At 47.5% G+C, this 25,267-nt stretch overlaps 11 protein-coding genes across 11 annotated transcripts; 5 read left to right on the forward strand and 6 right to left on the reverse strand.

The window, feature by feature from the left end:
- Positions 1-165: 165 nt before the first annotated feature.
- FMAN_09739 (uncharacterized protein) lies at positions 166-1,222 on the forward strand (the record flags this gene model as incomplete). Its single annotated transcript, XM_041825367.1, has 2 exons — positions 166-237; positions 290-1,222. 2 exons carry the CDS (start codon positions 166-168, stop codon positions 1,220-1,222), a joined length of 1,005 nt encoding a protein of 334 aa, XP_041690755.1.
- A 1,085-nt stretch (positions 1,223-2,307) lies between these two features.
- On the reverse strand, positions 2,308-3,428 carry FMAN_09738 (uncharacterized protein; the record flags this gene model as incomplete). The annotated part of the gene is made up of 5 exons (XM_041825368.1): positions 2,308-2,432; positions 2,482-2,581; positions 2,632-2,738; positions 2,791-3,222; positions 3,278-3,428. 5 exons carry the CDS (start codon positions 3,426-3,428, stop codon positions 2,308-2,310), a joined length of 915 nt encoding a protein of 304 aa, XP_041690756.1.
- A 1,391-nt stretch (positions 3,429-4,819) lies between these two features.
- FMAN_09737 (uncharacterized protein) lies at positions 4,820-6,711 on the forward strand (the record flags this gene model as incomplete). The annotated part of the gene is made up of 6 exons (XM_041825369.1): positions 4,820-4,852; positions 4,917-5,697; positions 5,794-6,326; positions 6,375-6,448; positions 6,500-6,619; positions 6,675-6,711. 6 exons carry the CDS (start codon positions 4,820-4,822, stop codon positions 6,709-6,711), a joined length of 1,578 nt encoding a protein of 525 aa, XP_041690757.1.
- Positions 6,712-7,622: 911 nt separating this feature from the next.
- Positions 7,623-9,438, forward strand: FMAN_09736 (putative ITR1-Inositol permease; the record flags this gene model as incomplete). The annotated part of the gene is made up of 5 exons (XM_041825370.1): positions 7,623-7,815; positions 7,867-8,162; positions 8,218-8,656; positions 8,712-8,902; positions 8,953-9,438. 5 exons carry the CDS (start codon positions 7,623-7,625, stop codon positions 9,436-9,438), a joined length of 1,605 nt encoding a protein of 534 aa, XP_041690758.1.
- A 1,234-nt stretch (positions 9,439-10,672) lies between these two features.
- FMAN_09735 (uncharacterized protein) lies at positions 10,673-12,296 on the forward strand (the record flags this gene model as incomplete). Its single annotated transcript, XM_041825371.1, has 2 exons — positions 10,673-10,787; positions 10,834-12,296. 2 exons carry the CDS (start codon positions 10,673-10,675, stop codon positions 12,294-12,296), a joined length of 1,578 nt encoding a protein of 525 aa, XP_041690759.1.
- Positions 12,297-12,490: 194 nt separating this feature from the next.
- Positions 12,491-12,966, reverse strand: FMAN_09734 (uncharacterized protein; the record flags this gene model as incomplete). Its single annotated transcript, XM_041825372.1, has 2 exons — positions 12,491-12,699; positions 12,753-12,966. The coding sequence occupies 2 exons, from the start codon at positions 12,964-12,966 to the stop codon at positions 12,491-12,493; spliced, it is 423 nt and encodes a 140-aa protein (XP_041690760.1).
- Positions 12,967-13,722: 756 nt separating this feature from the next.
- On the reverse strand, positions 13,723-14,476 carry FMAN_09733 (uncharacterized protein; the record flags this gene model as incomplete). Its single annotated transcript, XM_041825373.1, has 5 exons — positions 13,723-13,858; positions 13,916-14,138; positions 14,188-14,259; positions 14,314-14,387; positions 14,439-14,476. The coding sequence occupies 5 exons, from the start codon at positions 14,474-14,476 to the stop codon at positions 13,723-13,725; spliced, it is 543 nt and encodes a 180-aa protein (XP_041690761.1).
- An 872-nt stretch (positions 14,477-15,348) lies between these two features.
- On the forward strand, positions 15,349-16,155 carry FMAN_09732 (uncharacterized protein; the record flags this gene model as incomplete). The annotated part of the gene is made up of 1 exon (XM_041825374.1): positions 15,349-16,155. The coding sequence occupies one exon, from the start codon at positions 15,349-15,351 to the stop codon at positions 16,153-16,155; it is 807 nt and encodes a 268-aa protein (XP_041690762.1).
- A 223-nt stretch (positions 16,156-16,378) lies between these two features.
- FMAN_09731 (uncharacterized protein) lies at positions 16,379-17,391 on the reverse strand (the record flags this gene model as incomplete). The annotated part of the gene is made up of 3 exons (XM_041825375.1): positions 16,379-16,729; positions 16,776-17,233; positions 17,286-17,391. 3 exons carry the CDS (start codon positions 17,389-17,391, stop codon positions 16,379-16,381), a joined length of 915 nt encoding a protein of 304 aa, XP_041690763.1.
- A 1,820-nt stretch (positions 17,392-19,211) lies between these two features.
- Positions 19,212-20,360, reverse strand: FMAN_09730 (uncharacterized protein; the record flags this gene model as incomplete). Its single annotated transcript, XM_041825376.1, has 2 exons — positions 19,212-19,707; positions 19,756-20,360. 2 exons carry the CDS (start codon positions 20,358-20,360, stop codon positions 19,212-19,214), a joined length of 1,101 nt encoding a protein of 366 aa, XP_041690764.1.
- Positions 20,361-21,135: 775 nt separating this feature from the next.
- Positions 21,136-23,208, reverse strand: FMAN_09729 (uncharacterized protein; the record flags this gene model as incomplete). Its single annotated transcript, XM_041825379.1, has 5 exons — positions 21,136-21,278; positions 21,334-22,254; positions 22,309-22,565; positions 22,622-22,995; positions 23,050-23,208. 5 exons carry the CDS (start codon positions 23,206-23,208, stop codon positions 21,136-21,138), a joined length of 1,854 nt encoding a protein of 617 aa, XP_041690765.1.
- Positions 23,209-25,267: the final 2,059 nt, after the last annotated feature.

The following is a 25,267-nucleotide window of genomic DNA, read 5'->3' on the forward strand; positions in this document are numbered from 1 at the left end:
CGTTATCGGGATTTTGTGGGAGAAATAAGAGTAGATAAATTTGTAAGCGTATTAGAGATAAAAGAAACTGGCCGGGAACAATTTTCAACTGAGAATTATTAGCAAGATAACTTCACTCCCTTTTGCACTACTTCTTCTTATACTCATAATTACATCTCGACTATTATGGCTACCCAGTACGCCAAAAACCAACCCCCAGGCTTCGTCAACGCCATCAAGAACGTGGCCCTCGTTGGTGTCAGTATACCTGTAGAAGCTATCGAGGTCTGATTTGCTAACATATTCATAGGCTACAGGACAGATCGGAAAAGTCTTCACCGAGTATCTTCTCAAGTCTGGCAAGCAGACCGTGACCGCCCTTACCCGCAAGGGCAGTAAGACGACCGTTCCAGAGGGTGTCAAGCTTGCACATATCGACTACGACGATCAGGTTTCCCTTGTTGAGGTTTTGAAGGGCCAAGACCTCTTGGTTATCACTCTAGCCCTCACGGCACCTCCCAACACCCATAGCAAGCTGGTTAGGGCGGCTGGCAAGGCGGGTGTTTCTTACATCGTACCTAACGCTTACGGCGTCGATTTCTACGGCCACCCAAATTTCCAAGATGACATTGAGGCTCTTAAGTACATCTATGCCAGTGTCAAAGAGGTCGAGGATGTTGGAGCCAACTGGCTCGCCATCACACCTAACTTTTGGTACGAGTATAGCTTGGGCGTCGGACCTTTCACATACGGATTCGACTTTCCCAATAAGAAAGTCACTTTCTATGATGAGGGTAAGACTCGGGTGAACACGACTACCTGGCCTCAAACTGGACGTGCATTGGCAGCTTTGGTCAACATGAAGAAACTCCCACAGGACGAGAACGACAAGTCCACTACCCTGGCACACTTTGCGAACAAGCCCGTTTACATCAAGAGTTTCACTCTTAACCAGCGAGAGTTACTTGATAGTGTTAACAAGGTCTTGGGCCAGACTGATGAAGACTGGACTATTTCTTATCAATCAGCCGTCGAGCGTTTCCGGGAGGGATTAGATGAACTCTCTAAAGGAGTGGGCACGGGCTTCTTGAAGGCTTTGTATTCTCGTGCGTTCTATCCTACTAGCGATGGTGTTTTTCAGACTCACAATGATCTTTTGGGATTGCCTGAGGAGAGTTTGGATGAGGCTACTCTGGCCTCTCACAACTGGGCTATTGCCCAGGCGGAGAAGAACGAGGAGTAAACTGGCTTTTCTTACAAAAGGAACTTCAGGACCACAATATATAGAACCTGACATTATTAGCGTTTTATATTAATTTAAGACCTACATTAACTTATTTTCATTCCACTTTGTCTTAGTAAGTCTTATTACTAGCCTTAAAGCATATTAATAGGTATATAAGCTATTCTTAAAGCAAAAAGTATTTTACACTTACTCAAAATAAAACATCTAACTATTCTATTAGTTCTAGTTAGTTATTTCAAGCCCTATCGATTTCACTTCACGAATTAGCTTTTGTTAATTTATTAGTTATATAATGCTTAATTTGTAGTCCAGAATAGTTCAATTCATTTACTTACCATCTGCCGAAAGACAAAGTATATAATGCAATATATTACAGTTTCCGCCTCAATGAGATCCAGCGCCTGTGATCGATGCTACTGAATGAAAGAGGAACACTCTTTCGCTCTCTCAGCCAAAGGATGCCAACGTTGCCAGTATCTTAACATTGGCTGTTCCAAGTCTTGCAAGCAAACCTGCAGAGGCCATCGACCACTTTTGGGCCCTTCACACACGGAAATTTACATATCAGGGAGCTCCGTCCCGCTGGTGATGAGCTACAACCACGCGTTTAGGCTGGTACAATCCACGTCTATCATGTGCCTCTGAGTCGGCATGTTATGAGGAGAGGGTAGGGACATGCGAACACTGCTGTTCCAATCGCTGGAAGCCTTTCTGATACTGAAATCATCTTTATTTACATTTATGCATATTCCCTTCGCCATAGGACCAGGATTTATCCAAAATTGTTGCGCCGCTATATACTCAGCCATGTCTCAATCTACCCCGGTTGTTACAGACTGTTATCTCGCCTTCTTGAGATCAGTAGCGCATTGCCAAGCGTCTCTTCTGCAGCAGATTGATTTAGACCTTGACAGAGGGGCCAAGGCCCTACAGATCTCAGTATGGTCTAGACCCTCTTACAATATGCACGGCTAACTAAAGTACTTCAGATTCACAACAAGAGACTTTCATTCTCTCTCTGGTTGTTTTAGTATTTTGCTTGATTGACAGCTTATGCTTAACGCAATATGATATTATGTATTTCACTTCCATGTTGCATTTAGCTTATCTGTTAGCCGATGTACGGGCCACCCAATACTTTTCCCGAAGCTATTAATAAAATCAAGCACTTCCTGTCGTTCTACAGGATGAGTTAGCAAACAACCACCTGGACTGTCAGTGAGCCTTTAATTCAATAGAAGTTACTCAGAACTCACAAGTGAAAAGTATATGATGTACAGTAAACCCAGCACCAACTACAGAAGGGTTGTGAATACCGAGACCGACAGCGATATGAAGGTCATTCAAGGCCGCTTTCTGGCATCTCGATGTTAGCAAAAAGGCATCCATGAAGATGGCTAACATACATCTGCAGCTACCCGATGCTCGATAGTTCTCAAACTGGATACCCATAGTCTGGGCTCAGAGATATGTAACAAAATGCGAGCTAAACAATAGTGTTGATATCCCATGACTGCAAAAGTATGAGTCAGTTTACTCAGTCACAAAGCATGCGATACACTGACCTTGAGCAGGATTCATCATCCATACCACAGGAAAAGCCGACTTGACGCCAGTAGAAGTGCTTTCCATATCAGAGTGATAAGGATGATAGTGAGCTGGTATTGAATCATGCCATAGCGCAACCTCTTTGCCAAGATGCGCCCACGTCTCGTAGTCGGGCTGAGCGCCTGGGCCAAAACAAGCCTCTAATACCTGGCAGCAGATGAGAATAATCCGATTGGCAAAGTCCTCATCAGTCGTGTCTATGAATGATCTCGAACGTCTGTACTTATTCAGATCTACTTGCATGGGCTCGCCTTTGATCAGAGAGATGTGTAGGTTCTGTCGGAGAAGAATCCAGCTGGCCGCTTCGCTCAACCCGCCTTCAGCTATGAAGTCGGGGATGTTATTCCAGAGTCGCGCGCATCCAACGAGATGGGTTCCAGTATCAACATCTTCAGAATTGTTAATGAGCAAGCTATGGTAATGAAGTTCTCAAGACCGTCTTACCACACATCTCCTCGTATAACCGTAGGAGGACTGCTGCTGCTAAAAGGTTTTCATCCAACGATGACATTGGGTCGTCAAGAATGGGAATCAAAATGCGCAACGCTTGGCTATGATACTCTTCACTACTTTCGTCATCAATACCGGTGACCATGACCTGATGGCGTGATGAAAACGCTAGAATGGAGTATGCTAGGAGGGGAAGTTGGCGAGCCCTCTTTGGCACTTCACGACCAAAGCGTTTCGAAGGATCGCAGATATCAATCTGAAACTGGATATCAGAGACAGGACGTTATTGGGAGGACAGTAGCTCACTCTTGGTGATAGATCTTGTAGGTAATTTACTAAGAGAAACGCTTCCCGTCTAGTTCTTATGGGGGATGCCAATCCACGCGGGCTGCCAATAAGGTAGCTGGATGCGTAAGATGCTGGGGAAGACACTCTTGCTGTATATTAACTCACGACCGATATTCAGTCCTCGCGACAAGACTCACTGTATACCATCATTTGAATTATATTCTGGGGGGCGATCTGCAAGGAATAGAGACGGCGGCATAACCGCATCATGTATAGGTGATTCCACCATTGAGAGATGAGTGTTGAGGGGGGACTACTAAAGCGTGGGAAAGGACAGGGAGGGGACAAATGACGCAGCGGCAGCATGATTAGGTAATTAGCAAGTTAACTATAATGTACACAGGATCTATTGCCGTGGTTTCACCATAGCAATCGCCTTTCCTGACACTCGTGATGCATCACGAGTAAAAAATTGAATATCTGGACACATACAATTAACATATCTTTACTGTTTATTGCAGCAAGAAATGGCCACTCATCGCCACATAACTTATGCTCAGCGGGAATGGGATGTCAACGCAAGTGTAAAATATCACCATAATGCACACGGTGAGACAATAGACTCCTCGCATTCTCCATGATGACAAGGATAAAGTTCGGGATTTGCCTTGCCTCTTGGAGTCACTGGTAGACTTCCCCGCAGACAATAGCTCAATTTGGTACAGTTGTTCCGGGTCTAAATCTTGGACCGGGGAACTAGCCTCGGAACAAGTATCCCAGTTATGGATTTTAACATTACAGTGACATGAAATTCTGATCCACTTGGGCCCGGAATTACCTACCTACCGAGCCAAACGGAGGTATAAGTCTCCCGACCCCAGGTTGTACCTCGTGCCCCGCTATTTCCATTTTGCTTCTTGCTTTCCTGTACACTTATACACACGCCGCGATATGGGACGGACTGGGCAAAGAATCTCGGGTTGTAAGGTAAGTTAATGCAAATGATTCTCGGTTATCGTTATGTGACTAATTATTGCTAGAATTGCCGTCTAAAGTGAGCTACGTCATACAGGTACATCGACCACGGCTAAATTTAGGTCCGTTTTATCAGACATCTCAAATGTAACGCCTTGTTTTATATCCCTTTTCCAGCTCAATATGCTGACATGGCCTCCGCACCCAAGGTGATGATGAAGAGCCTTGTGCTCAGTGTATCACTAGAAACCTACATTGTGACAGAAGCCTCCAATGTCGATTTCGCCACAGCAGGCTTGGCTCGAAGTGAGCAATGGCGATACCCTATACGAGATTTATATGCTAAGAATGCTCAAGGACACGTAAAAAGGGCCTGAACTTTCCATCTGATCAACGATGGTGCAAGCTTGACAAGCAGAAGATCGAATTTCTGGATCAGACCTTGGACATCGTTCGGTCGTTTAACTCGTTTTCAGACCCCGAAGCCTACCCCAGCTCCTCGGAAGAACAGTCCTATTACTTCCTAGAAAGACAAGACGAAGAAAATACACCTTTATCTGGGAGTAGTCGACATGATGTCGACGGTGGTGAACAGCGTCTGACTAGCTCGACTTACTCGCATACAGATACTCAACCACAAGAGACTAGCAATCTGTGCCATTCCACCTTGCAATTCCACCAGCAATCCGACCAATTACCTGGGCTGGTGTTTCACGAATACACAAACGTCACGACTGATCAGATCAATGGTGACACAGAGTTTGCAGCACAAGATACTTATGCTTCGTATGGCGATAGATACCAACTACGTCTACCCACGTGCGTGCTCAAGCAAGACGAGGCAGAGCTGGTTCGCCATTTCTTTTCCGGCTTCAGCGATGGTTTCGATCTTGGGGATCCGGATCGGCCGTTCTCCGGTTGGCTATCAACTCGAGTGCTGAAATACCCTCGACTTCTCGAGTCTATCTTGACGATTGTCTCAAGACATTTTGGCAAGGGGAGGACTAATCCAGGTTGCCTGGACTCAGCGGCTGAGCCGCTTTCTGAAAGAAATCCACGTTTGCCTAACACCAGCCTAAACATTAATTGTTCCATGGAAGAGATCCATTCTGTCGTGGACCTGTTATCACGGTTTGCGCAAAGCATGGAAGGTCAGTGTCTCAACCTTTAACGTCTTGTGCCTTATGTTATCTGGAGCATATTTGTTGTTGTTTTGTTAGTGTAGAACCTTTCCACTAATTACCCAGTACGCACAGCGAAATACTTGGTCTCCTCTCCCTCTCTCGGTCAAGCGAACATGATGGATCGACCGACAGAGCTCTTTGAACGAGAGAGCCTCCCCGAGGCCGCCTGGTGGGCAAATCTACGAATGGAAGCCTACTTGGCAGTTGTCAATCAGGTACCTTTCCCATCATACTTAGATTTTCTGTGTGCAGAGAAAAGAGGTGCTCCTGTGGATGACAAAGATTGGGCAAATCTTATGCTTCTTCACTTGACAGACATCATCCGATACTGTTTCTCAGATAATAAAGATACCGAGCACTATGCGGCGCTGCTAAAAGACATAACCATCTGGTCGGAGACAAAACCAGATTCCTTCGATCCTATTTACACATGCAATCATCCTGAGAAACAAGTACTTCCAGATATATGGCTGTATAGCGAACCAGTGGCTGCTGGCTTGCAATACTACCACCTCAGCAGGATGCTTCTCATGTCTCACGATCCGCGTCTTCCAAAGATTGGGCTTGCAAGGAATAGGACAATGAAGCAAATAGAGGTACAGAAGCACTGTGCCACCGAGGGATAATTGTCTAATGCCGAGTAGCACGAAATGAAGACCGACACCAAGATAGTCTGCGCTATCGCTGCAGGCATGGGCGAAGCCAGTCCCACATACCTGTGCGTTCATATAGACCCCGAACTTTGGCGATTATGCTGATTTGTATTGAGGATTGCATGCATGGCCATAGCGTTGGTCGGAGACCTTTTCGACGAGCACGCTGAGCAGGATACCCTCCTTTGTGTTCTAGATAATGCAACCAATCGGTTTGGATGGCCGACTTCTTACATGTATGGTTCGACTAATATTTTCATCTATCATCTGGTAGCTAATTGTCGTCTATAGAAAGGATAGTTTGAAGAAAACGTGGGGATGGCTTTAGCTAGGCCATTGTGATAGCTGTAAAGCGTGTAATTCTGAGCCTTTGATATATGCGTACTAAGCTCTGTATATGATGTTTGAACAGCCACGTCGATTTTGCGCTGTCCAAGAGTGATTGTCAATAAATAATAGCTTTAAATCAATAGGTCCATAGGAGAAGAGTGGAAGCACACATAATAGCAAATAGGTGAAGCTAGAACGTGGCATGGTTCCCCACGGGGTAGAGTCTGGAACATGCGCCACTAATCCCCACTCGCTCCAGAGCTTGGGACTCTCAATACGATGGCAACAGCCCATAACAAATCTGGGGTGTTTGTTCCGGGGACAAACAAGACGATCTCCACAAGGTTCGGAACAACAACACCAAAACGAGAAGAGTCGCAAATGTCGACGCCAACTCCCTGCGATTCACTGTCCACAATGCTCTGGGCCAAGCCACGAGTCCAGGTGCCCTCACCAAGTAGTAAACTGAACCTTGCCTTGCCAATTGGTAAAGGAAACTTACTCCGGCAGACACGAAACCCATTTTTGTACCCCAGACTCTCCCACAACCGGGGATCGCAGAACATGGAGCCGACGGTAGTGAACACGGAGAAAGAGGGTGGTTATCTGGGGAAGACTTTTTTCTCAATCGAGATTCTGTACACAATTTCCAGGATCCAACGGCTGCCCCCGCTAATACCCCAACTTTTGAGGCGATCTAACCCCCAGAAAACAAGGTTTCTCGGGATCGTGAGAGTGAGCGAGCCCAATGAAACAACATCTAATTGCCACATGAATCGTTAGCCTTATGGGAGTATATATACAGTGCTGCGCTCCATTCACATATTGCAGTTTCCCCCACAACAAGCTCTCTCATCTGCACCACAATATTCATCTCTATTTCAATCTTCTATTTTGACGTCTCGCAACATGTCTTCTCAGGATGATCATAAGTCCTCGACCGAGGGGGGTGGCATAGAAAAGTCAACGTCCACCAATGTCGAACACCTTGAAAAGTCTCACGGCACTGTTGTCGAATTCGACGACTCCATCGAAGATACCAAGCCATCCAAGTCCGTTTGGCTCATCACATTCACCGTTGCCATGGGCGGCTTCTTGTTCGGTAGGTAACCTACATACTTCCCCTTTGAGCTCTCCTAAGATGATCTGCTAGGTTATGACACTGGTGTCATCTCAGCCGTTCTGGTCACTATCGGCGATGATCTCGGCCACCATCTCGATTCCCATGAGCAAGAGCTCATCACTTCCATCACCTCTGGCGGCGCTCTCATTGGCGCTCTGATCGCAGGCCTTCCAGCTGACAAATACGGCCGTAAGCTTGGAATCTACATCGGCTGCTTTCTCTTCCTCGTTGGGTCTGTTGTCCAAGCTGCCGCCTTCAACATCGTCGCCATGACTGCTGGACGTCTAATAGTGGGATTTGGAGTAGGGTCTGCGGCGATGATCATTGTAAGAGCTTAATTCTACACACAGTTGTCTTGAACTAAGTCGCTAACGTATTCAGCCTCTTTACATTGGAGAGCTCGCCCCAGCCAAATATCGCGGTCGCATGATTGCCTTCGATAACCTCAGTGTGACACTGGGTCAATTGGTTTCTTATGGTCTTGGAGCTGCTCTTACCGATGTCCCTCATGGCTGGAGATACATGATCGCTATCGGCGGAGTTCCTCCCATCATTCTTGCCGCCCTGCTGCCTCGTTGCCCTGAGTCGCCTCGACAGCTCATTGCGCATGGAAAGAGAGACGAAGCTGAGAAGTGCCTGCGACGAGTTTACCCTGCTGCTACTGAGGAACAGCTCAAATCTAAACTCGAACACCTTGTATGGACAATTGAGGTCGAGTCTTCGGTTGTAGCCAATAAGTCCCTCTGGTGGCAGTTCAAGCAGCTTCACTGTGTGCCCTCCAACCTTCGTGCACTAATTTCTGCTTGCACCGTTATGGCCAGTAAGTCTTTCAACACGCCCATAGGTCTGAATCTTTGTCGCTGACAGTATCAAAGTCTCTCAGCTCGGTGGCTTCAACACTCTGATGTACTACTCTGCCACGCTGTTCTCCCTCGTCGGGTTCAACAAGCCCACCGCCGTTGCCATCGTTGTTGGTGCTACCAACTTCCTCTTTACGTTTGTCAACTTGGTTGTTATAGATAAATTAGGCCGCCGCATCATCCTCCTAGTCACTGTACTGGGCATGGTAAGATACGATCAAGTTGTCGGAAAAGCCACGATACTGACATTTCTCAGGCTGTGAGCATGGTCATCGCCGCCGTCGCATTCCACTGGATTCCTATCTCCAAAGATCTCGTCCTTCAGGCCGATTCCGTCAACTGGGCTGGTATAGTCGTGCTCGTCACCATCATATTCTACGTCGCCTTCTTCGCTACGGGTGTAGCCACAATCGGTTGGGTCGGAACAGAGCTTCTACCTCTCGAGGTTCGCGCTCTTGGCACGATGATGAATACAGTGACTTGCTGGAGCTGCAACCTTATCATCGCGTCTACCTTCCTTTCTATGATGAAGAGCATGACACCTAGCGGCGCGTTTGGCTTTTATGCAGGTATCTGCTTCTTTGGCTGGATCTTTGTTATCTTCTTTTACCCGGAAGTGAAGGGGCTTCCGCTTGAAGAGGTCAGGAAGGTCTTTGAGAATGGGTTTGACGTCAAGTTGGCCAAGCAGATGCAGCTCGACCTCAAGGCTAACAGCCAGGCTTCTGTGGCGTCTAAGGCCTAAATGGGAAATTTCGCGTGTTGAATGGCATGCCATCGTGAACCCGATACCATTCAGGATGTTTTCTAGATCCTTGATAGTCGATATTACACTGGAGCTCTATACTACCTCAACTTTGCAATTTGCTTGGATTATGTTCCTGATTAATAATACGTCAACTTTCATTTTCGGCTAACAATCCTGGAAACTGAAAACTGAAATTAGAACCATTAGTACTATAGTGAGTTCCCTTGCCTTCTACATTGCTACAGGGGGTTTACCTAGGTACTAGACTACTACATATAAGGGTATGAAATAACTTATAGTTGCTTGTTAAGTTGTTTTTCTATATAAGGGTATTCAGGATATAAATAATCTGTTTTAGGCCATCTCTCTATAAGTTTGAATTACTGTAGTCTTTTCTTTAATTCTAAAGAACTTAAAGGTAGACCTCTAGAAATTTCTTTTAAAAAAAAGGCAAAGTATTATATATATATAACGTTGGGTAGGGGGGTGATATAAAGCATTTACTCTTCCTCTTACAATTTATCTGACAATTCACCAAGGACACAATTGAGGAGCCAAGACTTTGATCTTGCTTTTCAAAGTCAGCACACCAAGATTGTGGAAAATTCGTTATTTAGGTGGCAAAGGTTATAAACAGGCTACGATTATCGCTTTCAAAATGTGCGAATCGCGTCAGTCTGTGTCTGGACCAGTCCACTAAAAGACTCACAATATATGTGCATGGAGCAACTTGCCTCATATGGCTACTTAAAAATAGCTCAATATTTCAGAGTAGTGTGTCTGGAATAGGCAATTGGCCCCCGCGCTTGGTCTGACACTGTGGGTGGACCTGGTGGACATGCCCAGCGTATAAGGAAATTTGGCCCGGACTTCCGAAAATGATCAAGGCTCGAGAAGCGAGTCCAGCCCGTCATCCCTTCTTTAGGTTTCCTGTGACATCTTAGGGCTGGTTCTTTTCTGGACTGGCAAGGAAATGTTCAGAGGTCGCGGGGTAAATCTACGTGGGGTAAACTTGCTGGGGACGGAGAAAGTCGCCAAATGTGGCAATTTCTCGATCACGATTCCATCGAGCAAAGACTAATTTATTTACCGCCACAGAAGCTGCCATATATAAGAAACTCATATTGTCTTGATGGTATGCATTACACCCCTACATGTTTGCCCAAAGGACAGTCTCTTTCTTTACTCTCCTCTCAGTCAGACTCTTTACCTTCCATCGAGAGTGCCAATAATGTCTGCATCCATTGCCTCCTTGGGCTCAGCACCCTATGCGGCTGCAGTGGGTGTCGCTGTGGTCGTTTACTTTATTATCTACCCTTTCATTCTCTACCTTAAGGACCCTAAAGGTAAGGTATATTGTTCAATAGGGAAACACATACTGACTCCTTTCAGGTCTTCGGCGCTTCCCTAACATGTCCCTGTTCTCCGGCATGTCTAACCTTCCCTTCATGATCCTCGCTCACGGCGGCGCACGGTCGACTCACCTTGCGAAACTACATAAGACAAAGCCTATTATTCGAACGGGGCCTAACTCGTTGTCATTCGCTGGCGGTCAAGCCATAAAAGATATTTATGGCCACGGAACTCCCTGTATCAAGGACGAATCATACATTGTAGGAGCCGGAACCCATTTTCACCTGGCCGATGTTGTAGATAAGCACGAGCATGCCCGGAAGCGAAAGGTCCTGTCATCTGCTTACGCACTCAAAAACCTCGAGGGCTGGGAGTACAAGGTCGCGGATAAGGTGCAGCGAATGATGAACCATTTCGACAAGGTCTGCACAGCTCCTTTGCCCAAGGGTGCCAAGTTTCCTGACCCCCAAGACGTCAATCTTGACTTCCGCGCCTGGTCCAACTTCTTCTCCCTTGACGCCATCGCCGATATTGGTCTTTCGGAAAAGCTTGGTCTCCTTGATCAAGGTCACGATCGTGTTGAAGCCCAGCAGACATGCGGTACTGTCTACGAAGCCAATCTACGCGAATGCCTTTATCCCACTGCACGCAAGCAGTCTTATCTTCTGTGGACCTACGACTATTACAAGCTGCTTAATAAGATCTCCAACGTCATTCCTTTCTATCGAAAGATGGCAGAGTCAGCGAAAGGCTGGGATGACATTGTATTGCGACGAGCTCAAATCCGATTAGATCGATACCACAAGGGAGAAAAGCTTGACGACTTTTTCCAGGCGCTCATGGAGGACAAGAACGGCAACTCTCATGAGCTTGAATGGGGCGAGATTGTCGCTGAGATCAACATCATGATGAACGCGGGTAGCGTCACGACCGCGATTGCTTTAGCCAACATTCTCTATCAGTTGATACTCAACCCTAGGGTGATGGAACTCCTGAGACACGAACTTGACTCTGTCCTAGAGCCCGATGAGGTGGTGGCCCCCTACGAAAAGGTGAAGCATCTCCCTTACCTTCGCGCTTGTCTCGATGAGTCGCTTCGCCTCTGGCCCCCAACTCCACAGAATCTCGGTCGTCAGACTCCTCCGGAAGGTTTGACGATCATGGGCCAGTATATCCCAGGGAACACATCTGTCGGGGTGTCTGCTCTTGTGGCGCATCGCGATGAGAGCATTTATCCCGAGTCAGAAAAGTTCATTCCTGAGCGATTCTTGGGCGAAAAGGGCAAGGAACTACAGTCTCACTTTATTACGTTCTCCGCAGGTGCTCGAGGCTGCATCGGGCGCAACATTTCATATCTTGAGCAGGCTGTTTGCCTTGCTTCAATAGTTCACCGCTACGAGTTTGCACTACAAGCAGGCTTTGAGCTGAAGAGAGAGGAGACAATGAACCACATCCTGGGGCCTATGCCTGTCAAGGTTTGGAAAAGGAACTTGGCAGAGTAAAAGTGGCAGTTTAGAAGCGAGAATTTAATTTAGTTTCGTGCTTAGACATAAATTCCTTGGAGAGTAATAAACTATAAGAGACTATTACCGGTCAATCCAGACTGCAGCATGGCTAATAACTTTGGTCAGCAACGGTACCAGTAATCACTGAAATGAGTTTGTCTGACCTTTCCTATATCTTCAACCATCACTCTTTAATTGAAGGGGTTGCAGAAGTAGATAACGTTGACAGTCCAGCCATCCACAGTATACAGTACCCAAGGTTTACCATTCGGGCTAGTACCCTTGTAGCAGTTGTATGTGTGAAACCCGTTCGTTCCCGTTCCAGCCCAAGCATTTCCCTGCTTACCGCCTGCATCGGTAAAGATGTTTGATGTGAAGGATACACCACTGCCGAAAGTGCCTAACTCCAGTTAATATCTTCTTGTGACATCCTAGAGACTCTAGGAAACGTACCCTTTACTGATCGACCTTCCCAGATGATGTTGCTTCCATGGACAACGTCAACATAGTCATCAGGACGAGATCCTCCAGTTGCAGAATGCCCATCGGCATAATATGCTATACCGCTGGAAATCTCACTGCCCTTGTAGGAGTTGACGAGGTAGACGCTGTCACGGGCAGCGACGGCGCCAGCGAGAGCGGAAGTGAGGAAGGCGGTGATCTTCATAATTGACGAGTTGCTTGGTTTGGTTGGATATTTTATTACTTAGTGGCAAAGACACTGCGTATTTATATCCCGCGAGGACGCATGGTTTTGTAAGCGGTCTAACTGTGAAGCAATAACGGCTGGGCCGACAGCACAGAAAGTGACCACTATTCTCCATGTACTATCTCCAATTTGATCTAGAGGTCGATGAGTATGCTGACATCAGCGGCCTTCATTTAATGCGATGCTACTCTGTGCACAGGCTAGAAGTCAGCGGCATTCGCTGTATTAAGAAACTGTTATGCTGGAGCTGAAAGATCTTTTGTTAATAGCCCTTGAACCCCTGGCATGACTACAGCTTGCGCGCTGTGAGTAATACGAGGTCTAACGGAATAAGGTAACATCTTACGAAGGCTCGGACCGCTCTTTCGGAACATTCAATGCCGGGCTGCCCAATTTAGTAGGGCTGACGCTGTGATTGGTGCTCTTTTGTTTCGATTGACTATGAGGCAGTACTTATCTCTACACTGCAAAAGATTTCCTTGTAAAAAAGGAAGGAAGAAAAGGAAATGAAAGGGGTGTTGGCAGCTCGCTTTATGTACGATGGGTTTCTCATTTGCGGCTACAATAGACAAGTTTCTTTATATGGCAAAAGGACAGTATGTAGAGTATGTACGTATATTAGATCCTCTCTGTTGCTGAGGCGTGGAGGTGTCCATCGGGCCCGACCTGACGGGTTTAGAAGCTTTAAACGTGTCCCAAGCCTAACAGGCATGTCTAATCAAGTTTGATCTCCTCAGTCTTTCCAGTCTTGATATCAAAGAGAAATCCACGAGCCGTACTCTTGAGTTCGTCTCTGATCACTTCATTCTTGCGGAGCCACTTGAGATCCCCTCTAACACTGTCCGCCATGCTGCAATCACTTGTTAGCCACTGAGTTATTCATTGCATCTGCAGACTCAACACTTACTCGGTGTTGGCGCCCCAGTCAATCTGGTCAATCTCTTCCCAATGACTCTCGCCAACTCGCACTTTAACGGTGTCGCGCATCCACTCGTTAGTAAACATGGTTGAGCCACAATCAGTATGATGAACAATAACGAGCTCGTCGATCACGAATCGCGTGTCTAGAAGAAGGATGTCCCGGACAGCGAATCGGATGTTGCCGCCGGCATTCCGTGAGACCATGACCACTAGATGCGATTAGTTTCTGTAGTGGCGACTGCCTTGTTCTTGACCTACTTTCGCCCTCTGGGACTCCGAGATTGAAGTCGATGAACTTGTCGACGCTACATCGAGGATCAACGCAAGCGACTGTAATATCTCATTAGCAGATACTCAGGGGCAATTTAATACATGTTCACGTACCGACGATGGTAAGGCGAGGCTTGGTAACCTTGTTCACTTCGGCGACAGTTGGGAATGGTGTGAAACTCTGGGGGCTACTGCATGGTTAATGGTTGTAGATAAAACAGAGTATTGCGAAAACATACTTATGGGCCTCAATAAGATCTGCAACAGTCTTGTTCATTTTTGCTTGCTTGGAAAGGGTATTTAGGTAGATGCTTCAAGTAACTGGCGCGTGGTGCTGATTGAAATACTTAAGAATTTAGAATTGGAGGTCTAACCTCTATTATATTCATTTTCTTTTCTATTTTTTGCTAAGAATCCTCCAAAATGTCCTAGCTTCTCAAGAACAGGCTGCAATAGCTTTTACAAATCAAGATCGCCGTTAAGTGGCATTATTATCAGTAATCCGCCCGGGAGAAGTTGGTTACAGTCGTGTTACCCGAGACTATTCGGATACTCTCTTATTCTTATTGATTGGTGTTTTCATGATAAATCAATAAGACGCAGGTTGGCTAGTCCTGACTTGTACTAGTGGTTGAGATTCATAAGCATAAACACAGACGTATGTATTCCGAACTGGGTCGGATATTAACTCAGCAAACCAATTGAGACAGACGCCTACTTATATCCAAGTCTAATGTTCCAAGCTGAGAGTCATGATTACTGAACATAAGCAGTAAGGAAACCTGTGACGCAGGTGGCTGTAAAGACCTGTGACTTGATATGATGCCACAAACGTGTTGCAACACGCCAAAGCTCACAATGCAACCCTACAAGCATCTCTGATATCGGCGATTATACATAACTCGCCCGAGCCCGCATGGAGAGCCTCTCGCGTTTTCTACAGTTTCTGACACATCTTGTTATCCAGTTCTCTAGCACTCTATGGATAAATATTATGGCAGTAACTGATTTGTCAGAATTTCTGTTAAGCATTCTCTTATATAATGTTGATATGCCAACCCAACGTCGAAAACATTACCAGCTACATTGAAACTCATCCAAACTATTAGCCTACATTTTATCGCATCTTTTCAGTCAACACCATCCATTATGGCATCATCAACTGCTGGCCCCTTCCCTTCTTTTCCTTTAACAGGGATAGAATTTCCGACAACTTCCCTCGTGTTATCTTCATACCAACACGCGAAAAAGTACGCGACTCCAGGTGTTCTAAATCACGTCCTCCGGAGTGCAGCTTTTTGCCTTCTTCTCCAGAAGAAGATGCCCGAGTTTACCAAACTCGGTGACTCTCTTGACATCGAGCTCGTTGTCGTAAGCTGTCTTCTTCACGATCTCGCTTGGTCCAAGACGAAGGAGCTTGTCACGAACACAAGACGATTCGAGGTTGATAGTGCGAACCTGTCTCGTGAGTTCATCAACGCAACGTCGGATAAGGATGGCAATTGGGAACAAGGCAGTCGCCGTATGCAGATTGCCTGGGATGCCATCGCACTTCATACAATGGAGACCATTGCACCGTGGAAAGAGCCTGAAGTCGCGCTTGTTCACTTCGGTGTCCATGGGGATCTTCTTGGGCCCAATCTGCACCTCCTGGGTCTGCCGGAGGACCTCCCTAACTTAGAGGGCGTTATAACGGAAGAAGAGTTCAAAGAGATTTCCAACGCATTTCCGCGCATGCATTTTGCAGATGAGTTTAAGGAGATCTTTTGCGGCTTGTGCCGGGGCAGAGGTCGTTATTCTTTCGATAGCAATGTGGTGAACTACGGATTGGAGTGGGGATATGATGGGAAGGGTACTGGAGTGGAAGAGTTCAAGAAGTTAGTGGAAGATGCCCAGCGAGCCAAAAGCCTGTACGGTGTCATGAGTGATATTGATAAGCTTTTGGATAGAGCTTAGCCATTGAGTTCTGGTTGGGTGCGGTATGGGAGAACAAGGAATGAAAGCCATATCTTAGCAGTAGTACAAGCTTATTAGCTAGAGAGTTCTCAAACATTTTTTTGGTAGAGGAGTAGCAATACATGTAGTACTAAAAGTCGGAGAGACAGGTCCCTAACTATCTACAACCATCTTCAATCATCTTCCCAGCTTCCATTGTCTCTGATAGATATCCACCAGCCACTTAGTAGCGAACAATCTCCATGCGCTTCTTGAGGCGGAAAGCAATAGCACGCTTTCGCGAAGCAGCAGACTGAGTGAAAGCACCAGAGCCACCGAAAGGACCAGCAGCGGCTCCGTTGCGGACACGAACGATGCAGACGTTGTTGGCGCCTCCGACAGAGCCTTCGCAGGTCATACCCTGGGGCATCTGGACCTTGAGGGGGAAGTCGGTGTTGGTGGCGAGTGAGAGACCCTGGATGCCGATTCCAGGAACATCTTGGGTCACCTCTGCGGTTTGGAAGGCATCGGGGTCGGTGCCGCCGGATGTAGCGTCGATTTCAGCTGTCATTGGACCGGCGCCGTCTTGGTTGATCTGGGGGAGTTAGTTAGGATACCCAAAGAGGATGAATGGGACTTACCTGTCTATAAGTCATGGTGACCTCGCCGTTATCAGAAGCTGTAGGCAAGCCCTTGGTAGCCCCCTCTCCAGCAGAAGCAGCAACGCTAGTCTCCTCAGCAGTCTCGGTCTTCTCACCGCCGCCTCCACGGCCACCGCCAAAGAGTCCTCCCAAGAGGTTACCCAACTGGCGCCTCCGGTTGTTGTTGTTGTTGCCCTGGTTGTTACCCTTGGGCAAGTTGGAAAGATCGTCCTCAACACCAGCAGCACTTTCAGTGCCATTGTTGGTAGGGACGTTATTAGCGTTTCCGCTGCCCAAGAAGCTGGAGATCATGACGGAGGCGTCAACAGGGCCGTTACCCTGGGTCCTGCCCAGAGCGCTGGCTTCACCACTGCGGATCTCACGATCACGAATGATGGAGGTGTCGGCTTGAGAACCGCATCGGTTGCTCGAGCAATCACGGGGAGTTCCATCAGCAACTGTTCACTGTCAGTGTTCTGTTGTGCAGTACCAAATGGGATGGCAACTTACTGCTGAGACCAGGCATGGTAACTCCATTAGCTCCCTCAACAGAGAGGACGACTCCATGAGCAGAAGCCATGGCGAAGAAGGCAGAGACGATAGCAAGAGAATGCATTTTGAAGGTTGTATAGATCAAAAGAGGATTATTAAAGTTTGTGTTGCTGAAACTGAGCCGCCAGGGCTAACTTGAGACTTTCTTAGAAAGGAAGTGAAGAGAAGAGAAGATGATTGAGATGCTGTTGGATTATTTTCCAAGATGTCGAATGATCCGACTCTTATATACAAATTTGCGTCTATATCGCAAGTTTGATGTTTGATATCGCCCTCCTCGGTTGTCGGCTGGCCATGCCCTCCCCAGCGCTGATCATCAGCGATCATCAAATCGCATCAGGAGAAACCCCAACCTCAGCTTCAGGTCATTGTTTCCATTTGTCTCAACGCCTCTCACAGCCACATATTTTCTTCTCGGGAAGTCAGTTCACGAGTCTCAAGTCTTGACCCATGTTTCAAAATTCTTGGTGTTTCATGTTTCGCTCAGGCCTCTTCCCCCTCCCCTACGGATCTAACGTTGCACCCAAAAGACTTGACACGTGAAACTCTCCGTTCTAACAATTCGGAGAGTTCTTGGCTTTTTTGGTGAATGCGATTGGTTTCTCAGATTTTTGCATCTTCTAAACACCAAGACGTTTGAACTCGTGATTCACTCACGTCGGCCGCCGCGTATTATTAATAGAGATCAACCCTGGGCCTAACACGCATTTAGGGAAGAGTTTTAATGGCTTTGTTTGCGAGAGAATGTTCTTTTGATCGGCGCTAATAGGTTCGTGTTTTTGGTGATGAAACCGGAAACGAAGAGTACCAGGTAGGCGCAGCTTTTCGCGAACAAGAGGCCAAGGGTAGAGGAGAAGTATGGTCGGCGAAGCCGAAGTATTGATATATTTTATTATTCTTGTGGTCATTCGCAGTTTATCCCTCGCTTATACCGCGGCAACGTTGCTTTATTCTATTCAATTCCTGAAGAATGATGCGCTGTTGTTTGTAGATGTGAGCAGTGATCAAGCGTTCCGTTTATGCAAACATATTCCATCGTTTATAAACAATTCATGCGTTATTGTAAGCTCTTAGACATAATTGAGTCTATTTACTGGGTGCAAATCCATGTGCACTCAATCTTTTCGGCCGAGTGCCGAGCCGGCAGATCTCGGCATTCTCTCCACCAAGTCCAAGTCCACTCCACTCCAGGAGTCTCACGATGCTGAAACAGCCACTTGGCGCCCCGTTTTGACAACGTTTCACCGCCACTTTTCGGGCTTGACACATTCAGCTTTCTTTTTGCTTAAGTATTAAGCTGAGAATTAGGCGCTTATAGCTTAACTCTGAAGAACAGGCGGTTCCATCTACGTCAAAGCGTCATGACTGCTACCCCAACCTCCAGAACATTTTCTGTGTCATGTTCCAAGACTTGGCTTCTATCGCGAGGTCAGTGACCTGTCGCAACTTTTGAGGGAGAGAGGGCTGTACAAGAATGAAACGTCGCAGATGGACTGAGCAGCTTGCCCGGATTGGAAAGGCATGCGAGCTGGTTCAGTGTTTGGAATCATTATTAGCTTAAGCTGTAGAAGACGTCCTATTAGCCAAGATACGCCGCGCGACAAAACACTCTCGATATTCCTGTTTGATAGGAAATAATCTGTTGCAGTCTCGACACTCGACCAAGACCGTAATTGACTTGTATCTGTCACCTCTCACATTTGCTACCGCACGCGGTTGGCGCGAACAAGACTGCCCTTTACTTGGTCACTTGTGGTTTGGATAAGGTATGTAATTGGGATAATGCCTATAGCTATTTCAAGCGGACTAAAGTATGTACGATCTGTTAGCTAGATAACAAGAAAGAAAAGCAGAAATGCGACTTGGACTACAAAAAGCCTCTATCTATCCTTGGTTGATAGGGTCATTGATAGGATCAACACCCTTTGCAGTACCAATACGAGCCTCGAACCAGAATCGCAGTCTCTCAACCAACCCGCGGTCCGACATGAATCGCGCAAACTCAGCCGGGTTGGTGGCAGTCTCGTTGCGAAGATCGGGGAAGCCCTCTGGAGTGGCGATGTCGCGACGAACAGACCAAGTACCCATGGCAGTCTGGTACTCCTCGCTGAGGATGAAGTTGTGCAGAAGCTTGGCTCCCTCAGGATGAGGAGCGTCCTTGAGAATACCGGCGTACTGCGACCAGGAGACGTATTTGCCGCGTGTAGGCTGAGAGAACTTGATAGGCTTGGATTCGCCGAAGCCTCCGCCGGCAGCGAAGTAGGCAGCTTCGGTGGCGTTCTTCTGGCTGATGATGGCGCCGGGGGTTGCTGTGCCACGGACCCAGCGAGGGTTTTGCTTGAGGAGACCCTCGAACCATGACGCTCCGTACTCTTGCATGCTGCAAATTGGTCAGCTTTATCGCCTTAAAGGATTTGATTGAACTTACATAAGATAATAGGCGTAAAGAACTGCGTCGTCGTCGTTGGGGTAAGTCAGGACAAGTCTGTTCTTGAACTCCGGTCGAAGCCAATCGGTGTACTCGGCAGGTGCCTTGATGCCGCGAAGCTTGTCTGTGTTCCAGGCATTGGCCCAGAAGAAGATGTACACTCCATACCAATAAGCAGTGCTATCCTTGAACGCATGGTCAATCTGGTCAAAGCCCTTGGGGGCGTAGTTGAGCAACGCGCCCTCCTGAGCCCAGCGAGGATAGTCGTTCAGGGTCTGCAGGATGACGCTATCGACGTAGACTGACTTTCCACCAGCCGCAAGTTGCTGATCAACTCTGACGTCATGGTATTTGGATAGATCGACGGTGACATTTAGCTTGATTCCGGGGAAACGCTTCTCGAAGGCTTGCTTCAGGCCAGCTTGTTGGTTGACTGCATCTCCGCCGTGCCAGAGCGTAACGGTGTCTCCCTCCTTCAAGGCAGCTTTGTAAATCTCGTCGAGGCTTCTGGTCTCGACCTCGACTTTTTCGTTGAACCCGAGGACCTGGTCATAGCTCATGACAGAGCTAGCCAGAAAGGCGAGCGAGAAGAGAGATTGCTTCATATTGGTAGATTTGAATGATGAGAAGATGATGCTCTTGGCCTTCATTTTCTCGTCAACGGACATCAGGTATTTATACAAATGGTCCTCGATACGAAAACTTGATTTAGCCTACGTTACATAACTCAATCTGGCTCGGCAATACCGCGAGGGTGTTTCCGGCCAAATCGAGGATAGAGTTTTGTCAATGCCGATCTCGCATGATGGCTTATATGAGTACCGGGATTACGTGATGCCCCATGTTTCTACGATTCCTCCAATGAGGAGCGCGATTGATTATCGACGCGCGCGGCTCGGAGGGGCAGTGGGATAGACCTCATCCCGCCGACTCTGCTTAGTCGTCATTTTCGTACTCGGCCTTCCTAAAGAGAACAAGATGACCGTGGTCGCATTACGTAGTTTTCTATATCCGCGACTCGTGGTGAGGCTGAGCGTGAACTCAAAATTGGCAGGGATGACTTTTTGAGAAGAAATCCTCGTGATGGCTTGTGACACTGACAAACGAGATCACATCAAATCTAAGTCCTGTCTGCTGGTTTAAGCTCTCAGCTACAAGATCACCATGTCGAGGCCGGGTTATTACAGAGTCGCAATTGCGTTTGCCCATTGTTTATGATCACGGTTAAACGGTTATCCAGGAACCGACATGACAGTCATGCTGGTTCGGTTTAGCGATCCCATGTTACTTCATGATTCGATTGCACTATGGATTATACACCGCCTGACTCAGGATGCTTGCTCCTTTTATACGTGACAGCGACCCATATTATTCCACCAATTACGCGAGTGTCTTCTCGCCCTTCTCAATAATGGGGGGAGGGCGCTGAATATCCTTGCGAAGGACGTAGCGCTTGAAGATATAAGGCAGCCAGACCTTTGTCTCATGAGACAAGAAGCTCTTTGTAGGGACGGAAAAGACCTCTGTTCTGCGTGTTAGTAAATGCGCCTCAATGATGTTATAGTGGGGAAGACTTACGATCCAATTCCTCAAGGGTCATCTGCTTAGTTTCACGAACGAAGCAGAAGATCATACCCCAAGCGATGAGGTTAAGTCCGGCATAGAAGCCGAAAGCTCCAGTGGGTGTCATGACAGTCTTCATACGAGGGAAGGTTAAGCCAAGAACACCAGCAAAGGTGTTGTTGATGCAGACAGCCCAAGCCATACCCTGCTCTCGCTGAATGGTGGGGAAGACCTCAGCCGAATACTGGAAGGCGACAGGTCCCTCACCAAGACAGTAGGCGATAGTGAAAAGGTAGACGAATAGGACGACGGGACCGATGTTGGCAGCTCGGTTGTCGCTGTTGTTGAGAAGGGAGAGACCACCTGCTAGCAAGAAGATGCACATGAAGGGGAAAGTAGCCAGGGTTAAGAATCGTCGACCCTTGGTATCGATCAAGAAGAGAGTAGGAATGGTGAAGACAACCTGGATAGCACCATATCCCAAGGAAGCATACAGAGCCTCGTCGTGGCTATAACCAGCCTCTCGGAAGATACTAGAGCTGTAGAAAGAGATGATATTGATACCGCACATCTGCTGGGCCAACATGACAGTGCTAGCACCGTAGTTAGCACGTCGAATTCTGGGAACAGCGAAGCAGTCCCAAAGACGAGCAAAGTAACCAGCGCCAGCATTCTCGCGAAGCTCCTCGTGGTAGATGACGTAAGAGTAGTAGTAATCACGAGCACCGATGATGGGGTGAGCTCGAAGCTTGGACATGGAGACGAAGCCATCGGCGATGCGACCGTGCTTCATCAGCCAACGGGGAGATTCGGGGCAGAAGTAGATGCCGGCTGCGAGGAAGAAGGCGGGGATGAAGGCTGAGCCGAGTTCGAGACGCCAGGCGATGTCGCCGATATCTTTGACGATGACATTGGCGCAGAAACCGAGGAAGATACCTGTTGTTGTTAGTATATGGAGGTTCGAGTCACTGTATATGAGAGATGTCTTACCAATAACGACCCAAAGCTGCCAGAACATGACGAGGGCACCTCGAATTCGAGCAGGGGCCATCTCAGCTGAATAGATAGGCACGGTAGCATTCTTTGCACCAATACCGATTCCCATAATGAAACGGATGGCAAAAAGCTCTTGCCAGTTCTTGGCGAAACCTGACGCGATAGGGGTTGCTACCAAGCAACAGGCTGTGATGAAGATCTCTCCACGTCGGCCGAAGTAGTGGTTAAGAGGGTCAACGATAAAGGCACCACTGAAGATGAGATGTCAGATGAGGTCACAATATAGTAGGTGAGAGGTGAAGCTTACATCAGACCAGCAGTAAGGAAGATGATGGAGTTGATGATACCGACAATCCACTCGTCACGTCCCTTACCATCGATACCGAACTCTTTGGGGAACGAGAGATTAGCGCCATTGGCACCTGTCTGATCCCATCCCTGTGTAGCAGCACCAACAGCGCAAAGACCAATTGAGTACCACAGCATCTTGGATCCATGCCACTTGTGGTCTCTCTCATAGATGAGAGCAGCGCGTTCGTCATCGAGAAGATCAGCTGATTCGAAGCTGTCGGGGTCACGAGCGATGAGAGCGGCTCGGCCGAAGAGGTCGACGTGCTCGGACATGCCATTGGACTCGGCAAAGGCGCGAGCGTCAGCGACGACTTGATCCTTTGTTTTGCTCTATGATGTCGGTTAGTAATTGGAGATATTTAGATGAGAGGGAGTTGAATGTACCTGCAGAGGGTTCTGAACGATGTTGAGAGCGACGGATTGACGACGACCCTGAGAAGCGTGCTCTAGAATCTCAGCACCGCCCTTCTCAGGCGGAGGCGTGACGGTCTTGTCATCGTAAGACGAGCCACCATGGCCAGGTGAAATATCCTTGTCATCCATGTTTAAAGTCCAGTAGTTGAGCTATCAGGACAGTGAGAAAGAGAAAGAAGAGAGACACTACTGAAACAAGAACAACAACGAGATCTTCACAACCTGAGGCTGGATTATATATAAGCTTAAATTTAAAGCACGGCAGTTGGCAACCCTCTGGGGTCAAACTTGGCAACCCGAGCGTGTCCACCCTTGCCAAGCCCAGGCAGCAGGTTAACAGTCTTGGCCGGCATGATATCACCTCGCGCCAAGAGCGTGTTGGAGGTGTGCTACCCCGTGGGATCAACGCGGAGAAGGTGGTTTTATTGGACCAGAGCACTAGAGTGGGGGACCGTGGTAGTACTTTTGCTTGCTTATGCTGGTTTACTGTCTGCAATTGAAGATCATTGCCTTGTCTACGGACCATCAATCGCTACCGATTTGCAATTCCTGTCAGATTGCCCTGTTGTTATGAGGCATATCGACCTCAGATACGAAGGATTGAGATTACTGAGATATCCCCAGCTTTCACCTCATGCGGAGAAGACTAAGAAAAGTGGCTTTAGGCACCGAAATTCTTTCCCCCTTCTCCCCCTAAAACCCAAGCTTTTCCTCTGTCCTCCCCGCTTACCCCACATGTTGTGCCATGGGGGGATTCAACCGCCAAAGTCTTGGCCCATCCTTTGAATTTCTCCACTTGAGCGCTTGATCCAATCATTGGTATGTTTATTTCACTGCCTGTTTTTTAGATCAGGAATTTGGTCTGAGCGTTTTGGGGAAAACGGGCGTTGGCGAACCATGTGAAAGAGGAGGACTCGAGGAGTTGGTGCTAAGTGGGACGGAGTGCGAGAATACGGGTGCCTAATTGAAGTTATTGAGTGTTGATTAGTTGGTGAAAATTCTGTCGGCGAAGATGAGGCTCGGGTATCTCGGGCAATGTTATTGAGGATTGATCGTTTATGGCTTGCATGGTCAATGCGACCCCGTGGCTTGAGCCTCGAGTCAATTGACCGGGCAGCGGTAGGCGAACCGGTCGCTATTGAATCGTTGCGGGCCATTTCTGTCAGCAGTGAAATTAAGTTACGACAAGTCGTTAACGTTATATATAAAGTTAAAATGCGATCGTCGTTGTTTGTGTTGATCGGAGTTTCACTGCGATCGATTATCGGCGGAACAAAAAGTCAACAAACGGTTTCAACGTTCAATATGACGATGATTCTCTACCCTGGCTCATCGGAGCATTTCACGATAGTCGAGATGCTTCCAGCCATGTTCGCTAACCCAAACAACACTAGCCAAATTGCGGCTCAATCCAAGGTCGAGAGTGGCCTGGTCATTGTCATACCCGGGTAGTCTTCTGTATTCAGAATCATGCCATAGTAAATAGATTTATGTGACAAATACGGAGTACCTACCAACATCTACCAAAATGGCCAGGATCCTTCCATGTTTCGCTCAACTCAATTTCGTGATCAAATCCCGTCGCGTAGCGACCAACGCGTCTCCACTCTTCCGTTTTCTCTCCAACATGCATCGGGTTGTATCGGGAATACCGGAAATGGCCTCAAAATCTCTGAAACAGGACCATGTCTGTCGGTATGTCTGGCCATCCCAGTCTTATTCCCTCATACGCTGGACCCAATAAGCAGGATTAACACATGAGATTGCGGGAATGCGCTGGTAAGACGGGAGGTAAGAAGAGGCTTAGTAGCCAAGATGTCCAGCGGAGCAAAGAGCTCCATTGGGACACGTTCGGGTAAAGTGTCGGGGCCCCATGGGAAGATTCTGGTGGTCTCGCGTGCCTTGGTTTGATCCTGCAAATCTGGGGCAACAACATGCAATGTCTTTAGGTGTTCGGTCCTATACCTTGATCTGCGCTTTATATTACCAGACTCAGAGAATCATGCAACTTTGAGACCCTTCTCCTCGGAAGTTCCTGGCTAAGATGTCGAGCCAACAGGCTTCAGAACAATTGGATGAGGGGCTTACTAAAAGCAAAACCAAAAGTGAAGACGCAAACCTCGATATTTTATGTCTTAACCACAACAACGACTAAAACTCATCTACAAAGTGAGAAAAATGTAATCCT

This window comes from Fusarium mangiferae, assembly GCF_900044065.1.
Source record: "Fusarium mangiferae strain MRC7560 genome assembly, contig: FMAN_scaffold021, whole genome shotgun sequence".
In the NCBI taxonomy this organism is placed as follows: Eukaryota; Fungi; Ascomycota; class Sordariomycetes; order Hypocreales; family Nectriaceae; genus Fusarium; species Fusarium mangiferae.